Source organism: Impatiens glandulifera, chromosome 1 (genome assembly GCF_907164915.1).
Source record: "Impatiens glandulifera chromosome 1, dImpGla2.1, whole genome shotgun sequence".
NCBI lineage: Eukaryota > Viridiplantae > Streptophyta > Magnoliopsida > Ericales > Balsaminaceae > Impatiens > Impatiens glandulifera.
In genome coordinates this window covers 22,907,108-22,917,645 of record NC_061862.1, presented here as the reverse complement: position 1 = coordinate 22,917,645, position 10,538 = coordinate 22,907,108, and the positions used below count along the sequence as shown (strand labels likewise).

The window sequence follows — 10,538 nt, the reverse complement described above, 5'->3', positions numbered from 1 at the left end:
CCCCGGATCTGAGTCTTTTACTAGAGGCAGCAGTAGATGTATTTAAACATTTTGAGCCCCCCGTCGACTTTCCACCTGCCGATTTCGCACCGACAATTTTTCCGCCACTTGATTATTGATCGAAAGCCTCGGAGCTAGACTCTTTGGCCTTATTTGTCCTGGTAATGTATCGGCCGATAGTAATTGCAGACATGGATCTTATTAGAATGGAGTCAAACCATTCAGAAACAGCCGAGATCCATCTGTGAAAAATCAAAGATGGTTGTGGAAGTTTATCCTTTTGACGTCACGATAAAGACGAAGGTCGTAGGTGAAACAACGTCGTTTTGAGCTCATTTGGCAAATGTGGAATGTTCTGTCGGCGTTTGGTGATATGTTGCTTCGCACGCGCGTCTTTTGTTGTAGCGAGCGACACTGACTACTTTTGGCATTGGATAAAAATCCAGCGAGCGTCCATCCGATGGTCGCGGTTACGGATGTAGTAATCCTTACGAAGATTTTGGCTACACCTGATTGCAAATTTATTTTTATTTTAAAACTTTAAGTGTTTATTTGAAATTGATTTCTCTTTCAACATTTTTTTACTTTAATTTTAATCTTTTAAAATACACAAAATATTTAAAATAAATATGACAAATATTTTGTCAATTTATTTATTTTATAATTTTGGATAAAATGAGATGGATAGAATGAGTGTTACATTTTATTCTAAATTATTTATTTTAAACTCATAATTTTTTTTAAAATTATTTTAAGATAAAATGAATATAATATTATTCTAAATAAGATCATTTTCTTAATTAATTAAATTAATTGTTTAATTGAAATTTGACCTTGAATTTAATTATTTTAATTTTATTTGAAAATAAATTACAATAATTATTTTATTTTTTAAATTGAATAGGTATATTTTTAATGCTTACCGTGCATATTAATCCATTGAATAACAAATAAAAATAATTATTATATAAATAATAGATATATAGAAAAAAATATAAAAATTAGTAATTTTTAATAAATTATTTAGATTAAAATATTTGTAAAATTTTATATATAATTATATATTATAAAATAATTAATACAATATATATATATATAATTTATTTTTAAAAATTAAATTAAGAAAAAAACTTAAAATAATGATACATTTAATAAATATGAAAATAAATTTTAAAAAAAACATTTTAATTTAAACTAAAAATATTAAAGTTCAATTTATAGAGAAAAATATGTTAATACTAACCCGAGACAAATAATTAAATCAACTTAATTTATTTTTATTCAAATATATTACGAAATTAATTTTTAATTAGATTGTTATATATATTTAATATATAGTTATTAATATATATATATATATATTAAAAAAATATATAAATTATAATTAAAAAGAGAAACAAAACTTTTCACGTCCTATTAAAAAAATTATATCCATAAATCGTGTTTAAATTTAAATGAATCAACTCAAATCATTTTATCTAACATAAAAAACAAAAAAAAAAACAATAAATAAATAAAATAATCCAAAACAATTTTGTATTGAAAAAGGAAAGGACAAGTATAATAGAATTTATATCCATAAATCGTGTTTAAATTTAAATGAATCAACTCAAATCATTTTATCCAACATAAAAAACAACATAAAAAAACAATAAATAAATAAAATAATCCAAAACAATTTTGTATTGAAAAAGGAAAGGACAAGTATAATAGAATTTTGATGAAGGTTGGTTGGATTTTTGCTACAAATAATAATGTATTCTTTGAACAACATATTGAATGAATGAATGAATGCAAAATAAAACAGTTTTCTTTTTTTCACATTGAAACTCTCTGTGATACATAACAGTAATAGTTTAACAAAAGAGAAAAAAAAAAAAAACATTATAATAATAGACTGGACTAGATTCATAAGCTAGCCAGACAACGGAAAGGGAGTGAAAACACTTAATATTAAGTTTTTAGTTTAGGAGGAATGCTGTTGTTGTGTACGTTTACTGACCTTAGCCCAGGTAGAATAAAGCAACCCGACGAGAGAGTCGAACACGGTCAATATGCATGACTGGACAAAATTCCAACACGATGATGGCCAATACCATGGATACAGCAACCGAAAAAAGAAGCTTATTACATGCCGAGGATATTGCCCCACCTGCACCCACGTGACCCACCACCCATCATCATCCATATAAATACATACATTAATTCAATTATTTATTTTATTTGTCTGCAAATTAAGTAAATCTTCTTCTTACAGGAAAGAGTAAATCCAAGGTATCCCAGGCTGCATGCCGAACAACTCTTGTAGGATACATTGGACCACCAGGGGACGTGAAGCTGTACAGACATGTTTTCAATCTTGTACTTGTTGTCATCCTCAATTCTAAACCTGTACCGTGTACATTTTAATTCTTCTTATCAAGCCCACTCCACTCTACTCTTCTTTCTAATAATACAACTATTATTTTGTATGTACTTTACCCTGGAGATATTTAAGCTGATTAAGATAGTGGATTAGTACTGGCTCCACCTTCAGTTTTTGAAGCTGTTCAATTCATCAAAAAAAATCTCAGAAAGATCAAATATATAATAGTTCACCAAGAAATAAAATACAAGAGATGATGCTCTAACCTGGTCAGAAAGTTCAATCACAAAAATGTCTGCCCCACCACCGACTAAGAAAGCGTTTGGAAAATCAGGAACTTGGTTCAACAAATTTATAAGCTTATCAGCTGTGTAACAGAACTCAAATTGTAAGCGCACAAAAAGAAAACAAATAAGAGAAGATCAATCGTGAAACTGCAAAGGGTCACCTAGGTTATAGAAGAACATGAACCGAGCTATTAGAAGAAACAAATCCCGTTGAGCCTGATAACAATGTGAAACATTTATAAACTTAGTTGATGCTTACCGGCTTAAAATACAACAATCAACATTATTATTATCTTATACATTGACAGACAGACCTGTGTTGGGAGTATCTTCAATCGATCAGGCACCAAGGCCACATCCTCCAGTAAATACTGTTTACCAAAAAGAAAGTAGAACATCTCAATGCGAATCTTTGACCAATATTCTAGTGGTGAGCAGAATGAAAATTGTCATTCGTAATGAAATGGGTAACCAAGGACAAAAAATATTCTGTATAAAACTGGTTTAGAATGTTCTTTTTAACTGTCTGCTAGCATAAAAACAAAAATGTACAGAAATTTTATTGAGATAACCAACAAAAACTGAAAACTTATGGAGGCAAATGTTCGCCAAGAATATATACAAAAGGGATGTCTCTGAAAATGTAAGGAGAAGAAATAGGAGCACTATAAAAACCAAGTCACCATTCTAGGAAACTTACTCTGAAGAGAGACTGAAAACGTCTGGAATTTGTCTGGATGTCAATCCTGCACAGAAATGCATCTTAAATTAACATTATGTTCATCTTTCAGTTCTCCATTCCTATACTTTAAAAGTAGCTCAATTTCACGTATGAATATGATAACATCAGATTAACGAGAGAACAGTTGTCCAATATGTCCAAAACGAGTATTTACTAGATCACTAGTCCATACCAGAACACATTTGTAGATCCTTGAATCAGAGCAGATGAGTAACGTAGAAGAACTTCAGAATTTTCAAGCTGAACATCAAATAACTGCAAAATAGCATGGGTATTTAACATTTTGAGAAAATATATTACAACCGAATAATAGTATATTCTGCAAGACATTTCACTTTATCTAACTTGGGTTAAACTATAACAAGCAACTCCAATTAATAAATTTAACAGTCCTAAGATAAGATCAATAAATAATACCAGCCAAGTTAAAAGTTTTTCATGAATCTTCTTAAACGGATGATTTAACAATTTGAAGGAAACCAAAATTATTTACAAGGAAAACTTATTTTTCTAGTCCACACATCAAACTCACACATAACAACATGAGGACATTTTAATATTTTTACATTCAACACAGTACAGACAAGTCTTTTAACCATGTGTCTATTTTTACTAATATTTATCACCTGATGGACAACGGGAAGACCCACTACTGGAATTGTTATGTCTAACAACTAATATAAGTCTTGAAATTTTCTTTAAAAATTTATAAAGACAAGAATTACATTGTTCCACCATGAAAACATTTATTACAAAATTTGTTTTATGCGGTAAAAAAAGTCAAACCAACAGAAATAAACAATTGAAATTTACATACCCATTTATGAAATAGTAGAGAGAAAATATGAGAGGCAAAGGATTGACTCCAAAGTTGGACAATCAGATTTAGTATTGGTTTTCCATTCTCTGGCTCCAAAACAAAATAATCAGCCAACACGTCATAAAAGTATAATGACACCCCTGTCCCATCTTCTGCAGAGGATATATCATCTTCTTTATTTAAAGATATGGGACCTTCCTTGTTTAGGATAATCTCTGTTTCAGGCAAAGTGTGAAAAGAACTCAGAAAATAGGTAATGTAATCAATTGACGGGTAATATAATCAAACATGGGAAACTTTGAAGTAACAAAAGTGTTGTTGCAGTATAACGAATATAAAATTATGTATTGAAGCAAGAGAAAAATGTCGAAATGTATCTGTCAAAAGGATGTCCTTCCAAGGTGTACTAAAGTTGGTTCAGACGATTAGAAATTACTCAATTGATTGGCATTTCCACATAATAAGATCTTAATTAATTATTGTTTGGTGGTATGAAAATATATTTTGTCAATAGGTATATTGAGAACATATAGAATCAATTATTAGAACTGCAACTATTGCAGTCATTTATATCAAATCAGATGCAATTGCAGTTGCAGGACATTGACTCCAAATTAGGCTCTAGGTCTAAAGTACATTAAGAAGCTAATAAGTTCATTATGTATTTTTCCTATTAACTTTAGTATGTATTTTAGACTTTTATCAAGTTGGGATGTCCTCTTTGTTCGCAGAAAAAGGTGAAAGTCCACTAACAACAGTTATTAATCTGGACAAGAGACCAAGGCACTGTCAATGCTGCTAAAGTTTGTGGGTGGTATGGAGCCAAAGGACTATAACAGATTGTGATGATAAAAGAACTTCACATAGATCAAAAGGTGTCTAGATGAATTTTTAAAGCACATCAGAGAGGCCAAACCCCTAGTACAGTTTCTTCTTTTGGGCACAATAATGTTCAAATGTTGGTTGGCTTTTGTACCCAAGATGATCTTCTGTCTTAATTCATATAAAGAGTGAACTTTTCTTAGGAAAAGCAATTATTCAGTCTTATAACTGCTACAAGGATGCAAAGTTTTTTACTCATCCTATGAAGGTCCAGAAAAGGCAGTACAGGAATGGAAACATGGAAACAGAAAGAAGAAGGCTATATAGGAAAGTAATAAATCTTCCTAGAAAACAATGGGTATGCATCTATAAAGTAATCCATGCCATAAAACTACCTTTATATTTCTGATACTGCCCTAGAACTATAAAGTAACGGGCTGGATTTGTCCAGGTTCCCAATTGCAACAAGTACAGTAGTAAACAAAACATGAATAAGAATTATAACCTCTGGCCCGATCATCAATCTCTAGTGCAATGTCAGCGAAAAGTTCCTGAAACAGATTGCGCCTGTGCGTGGGAGAAGCCAAAGCCTACAACAAAAATAAACTTCAAAATTCCGTTGTCCTAAGAGTAAAGTTATCATGTTAACTAGTGAAAGAATTAGATTAGAGTTAAGCAAATATAGACATATCATTATTTAAATCTGTTTATATATGTGCGTGTAAACATAGATGGAGAAAAAACATACTCGCTGAAGCTTCTTCTCGATTTCTTGAGTGAGAGCAAAGAGGTACGCGGAAGTCCTATCATTGGGAGCTGGCGGCATTGCGTTCGGAAACGATTAGTCCTCCTCCTTGGATCCAAGAGAATTTATAGAGAAATCGGTTGCGTTGAAGACGTAAACAGAACCGTACAGCCAAATCAAGTAAGGAAATGTAAATTATTGAAACATTCCAGACCTCTTCCGAAGAGACGACGACGATGACGATCGAGTAAAAGTAATTGATCGAGAAACGAATTAAGATTGTAGATTGTTAAGAGAGACAAATGATTGAAAGAACACCGAATTGTATTTTGAGTGGCGTGACGGTTAGGGAAGAAGAACAAAATTCCGAAGAATAGAGAGATGACGCGTTCACCGGCGTGAGTATTTGGGTTTCAGTAGACACGTGTATCGGCGTGTATCTGCGTGTCCTTAATGCAATAATCACACATACAAATAAAAAATGCATCTTATCTTTTAAATAATATAATGCTTTTAATTTTTTTTCTATTTTTTTTCATATCAATCCTCTCAATCTTTTTAACTTAATAATAATTAATAGGTGTGTTAACAAGTGAGAGTACATCTCATAAAATTTGGATAAGAATAAATAAAATGAGGAATGAATTTTCAAATTAATGAGTCAGCAACACATCATATAGAAATTCCAATTGGATTGCTTTGTCATCTAATTGAGTTTGCATTACTATTATCTCAATATGTCCCTGCAATATTATTTGTCACTATCAATAATCCAATTTGGATATTTAAATATCATTTTATTGAGATTATAATTGTATAATTGTCTCAATCAACATCTACTACTATGATGGCAACTTAAATAAAAAGAATATCACCAACAAAATAATTGTTAGTATTGGAAAATAAATATAAAAAGATATTTTTATAGATTAGGTTGCATGATTGATTAATGGGATGAATCAGAACAAACCCATCTTACATTTAAACACCATTCTTCTTCATTGATTAAAAATCAAAATGAAGATTTGATAAGGAAATAAATGAATATGGTTATAACTATCATCTATGTATTATATAGAAAGAAAGCAATTCCTGTCAATGAACACTTTTGTTTCTTTGCTTCTTGGTTCACAAAAGGCTGAAAATGTCTCCATGACTTCTCCCATCTGTGTCTAACAATAGAAAGGTCCCAAAACTGTTGAATTAACAACTATTTAGAGCTGATAAATAACCTAAAAGATCAGAAGAATCATAACCATTGTGTCCATGTACCTGAAATTGACTGTTCCTTAGAGAAGCAAGATTGCTTTACTTCAGAATAGCATTTTCTCTGATTTTCCAGGACAGGCAAATCTAGACTTGTTAGCTCCACTCCACTCATCCATGGATTTAGGATGGTTCAGGGCCGATAAAGGCAAGATACTAAATCTAGTGTACATAAATACATATAGAAAAGTCTGACCAAGCAGCATACCCTAAAAAAAACATACATTATCAATAGTAAAATCCCCTGGTGTCCTAATAGTGTACTCTCTCTCTCTCTTTCTCTTCTGGTCATAAGTAGTTGATTCTTTGAAAAAACAAATAAAAGAGTCCAGAATAATGCATCATCAGGCAAAAAACAACTAAGTGAAGGCATCAGCCATTTAATTGAAAGAACAAGGATGGATCCCTTCAGTTGGCCTCCATTGTGTCTGCTCCTGCATCTGTAGCTTTTGCATAATACAAATCCAAATCCTTGTCAAGATCTTCAGCAGATGGTTTCTCACCACGGCTCTTACCTGCTCCTCCACGGCCCCCTCTCCCAAAATTACGCCCTCCACGGTTCCTTGCTGGTGCACCACCACCCCTTCCTCGTCCACTGTCACATTATGCAAGTCGGATTTAACTTCTTTTTGAACATGTATGGAAATATTCAGCAAAAGCCTTGTTGTATTATGTGCATGATTTAAAACAACAGAAAGCACTAAATACGATTCTAATACTCTTTAAACATTCAGCTTATCATAAAAGAAGATAACTTGCAGGCTAAAAGGGTGATTTACTACATATCCGAGTTTATTTGCATTTTTTTCAACAGGTTCATCATGAGAATGACATATTTGTTCTAGGACATTAGAAATGGCATAACCATAAAAATGATCAACTTTAATCATGTATTCATGTTAATCAACAAACATAAAATAAAAGACCCGGATTTCTTGGAATACCCCGACTCACTTTTTCTTGTTTTTCAATCATCAATCACCTAGCTGGAAACATGTTAACACAATCCAAGAAGAATGCAAGCATATACAGAAAACTTCATGTTCCTAACACCAATAACTTTAAACAAGTTCTATTTGGCAGGTAGTTCAATATTAAACTGTTCCAAACAGCTTACACAAGATGGTTAACCCAATGGTGTTACAGCAAATTCAAATTTCTCAGCATTTGTAATCCCAGAGAATTGTCTCTCTAAATTTTATGCATATTTCATGTACTGGCACTACAAGACACTCTATTTTATTGTTATTCTCCAAGGTTAATTATTTATGACCATATAGCTTCCAGAACTTGGATTTAGTTTGCTTTCTGACACAAGAATGATATTTATCAGTAAGTGCTTCATTAGAGAGGCTTAAATTTGACATATAATCAACAAGTCACTCATTCTTCCACTGTTAATATAAGATGGAAATCTAGCACTTAATTTGGAAGCTGACGGGGATAGAGTCTGTTATGCATTAATGTCCTGGTTCAAGAGCTACCCAAGCACTTGTGCAAAAAGGAAAGTTCTAACTTAATCCATTGGTGGTTATACAGTTTGTTTGGAAAGAAGAAAATAGAAGGCCACTTGAGGGTAAATAAATGAACACTTGAAGGTTAATAATTCAACAGTGAAGAGATTGTTTAGACTAACTTAAAAGAAAGTTGAAACATCTAATTGGGTCACTGTGATATTCCCTTTTGATTTTAGTATGTTTCAATTTTTCATTTGAAGCTTTATTCAAAGTGCTTTTCATGTATATTAACGTCAACTTGACATCAGTTTGAAATAAAATTTACATTATTAAAATAAAAACCTACATAAAAATAATCAAGAAGGTGACTTTATTCTTAGACAAGCCACAAAAAATACCTTCTTGGAACGCCATTATAGTTCCCTAGGGGTCCACTTGCAATGGGAGCTATAGCTGGAGTGGCAATGTTTGTTCCCACAATCTCTGTTTTCATAGGTTTCCCATCCAACTGTACATTGTTGTATCTCTTGACTGCTGCCACAGCTTCCTGTCGTTTGGAAAAGACAACTTCTGCTGTTCCCTGTGCATAATAAGATATTATTTCTAAACCAAAGCAAGATCTATGCATCTCATCATATGATCAAAATAATATAAGAAACTTGGCACTTACCTTTGATCTCCCACTTCTATCGTAATGTATTCCATAGCGTTTAATATCACCAACTTCTGAAAATAGTTCCTGAAAAGGATTTTAATTTCAGAAAAACAGTCAAACAAAACCTTTCTCCTGAATACTCATAATGCAATCTAACTTTACACTAGTATAATCATGTTCTACAATAAACTATTTCCGACTAAATTCACTATATTACATGCAACTATGTGAGGTTATATAGAAATCCATATTAAGTTTTTTTTCTCAAAAACAGAATATCTTGAGTTTATTTGGCATATTCACAGAAACACTGTTAAATCACAGTCAGTCGCTATGTGTATATCAGGGTTTGTTTAGTTGCTCACTTGGCATACTTTATCTCAAATGTCAAATTAATAGATAAGGGCAAAGTAATGTTTGAGAATTATAAAAATAACTATTGTTCAACTATCATATTTGAAGAAATCTCTCAACAAGAAATAATTAAAGGCCCTTCTTTTACTTCTTTATCTTGTTTTTTAAAGGGAGGACATGTATCGGGCTGGGGGCTTTCAACATTGTTAACAGCAATCAATCATCAGATTTTCTCATTTTAGAGCCTTTGGCGCTGCCCTTGTCTTTGTCGCATTAAGGCAATCAATTTTTTGTTTTCTAGGCATGACTCGTGAGATTAGCCTATTTGCTCTTGTCAATTCATTTATGTGAATAAAGTGATTGCTTAGGGCTTTAGCTTAGTAACTCTAAAGTTACTTGCTTCTAATTCTAACACAATTAATTTATCTAAATCACAAATAAACGACATACACACAAAGCACATGATAAAAAAATGCATCCATGACAAACTGGAATCATAGAAGAAGTATCGGGTAAATACAAACAAAAGTATACCTTAATATCCTCGTTAGAAACGCCATAATCTAGGTTTGATATATACAGCTTGGTTCCGGTTTCTATGGAAGTGGGACGAGCTCCTGCTTGCGCCGGGTGTGCCGTAACCTGATCCGTAATAGACAAGGTCATGTTTCCAAATTGAATCAAGTGCCTCATCAAAAAGTAATTAATAAAACTAGCTGCATCTTCAGTTCTTGTTCTAAAGAATGAGAAAAAAGCCGACCTGGGATGTCGCATAGGGAGCAGGCCGACTTCCACCGCGATTAGAGAAGCGGCGAACTGGTCCAGGACCAGAGGGTCGGGTTCGGCCGCCTCTGGAGGCGCCGCTGGATTTCTTATTAACCTTTATCAAATCATCAAGGGTCATGTCCATAGCAGCTGCACCAGACATCTTTGAAAACCCTAACTTGTGTATGTCAATTGTAAAGAGCAAGTCTTTAGTTGAGGCGGGACGAGAGAGATAATAATAATCAAGAAGTCGTCTAAAC

The 10,538-nt window shown here is 32.5% G+C and overlaps 2 protein-coding genes across 2 annotated transcripts; both read right to left on the bottom strand.

Moving 5' to 3' along the window:
* Positions 1-1,790: 1,790 nt before the first annotated feature.
* Positions 1,791-6,194, bottom strand: LOC124920703. Its single transcript, XM_047461258.1, has 11 exons — positions 5,785-6,194; positions 5,542-5,626; positions 4,212-4,429; positions 3,567-3,649; positions 3,353-3,398; positions 2,967-3,023; positions 2,814-2,868; positions 2,632-2,732; positions 2,482-2,545; positions 2,256-2,389; positions 1,791-2,152 (listed from the first exon to the last, which is right to left on the bottom strand). The coding sequence occupies exons 1-11, from the start codon at positions 5,860-5,862 to the stop codon at positions 1,967-1,969; spliced, it is 1,107 nt and encodes a 368-aa protein (XP_047317214.1). The 5' UTR covers positions 5,863-6,194; the 3' UTR covers positions 1,791-1,966.
* A 1,009-nt stretch (positions 6,195-7,203) lies between these two features.
* On the bottom strand, positions 7,204-10,538 carry LOC124920746 (THO complex subunit 4B-like). Its single transcript, XM_047461298.1, has 5 exons — positions 10,274-10,538; positions 10,048-10,155; positions 9,175-9,243; positions 8,903-9,084; positions 7,204-7,642 (listed from the first exon to the last, which is right to left on the bottom strand). The coding sequence occupies exons 1-5, from the start codon at positions 10,439-10,441 to the stop codon at positions 7,456-7,458; spliced, it is 714 nt and encodes a 237-aa protein (XP_047317254.1). The 5' UTR covers positions 10,442-10,538; the 3' UTR covers positions 7,204-7,455.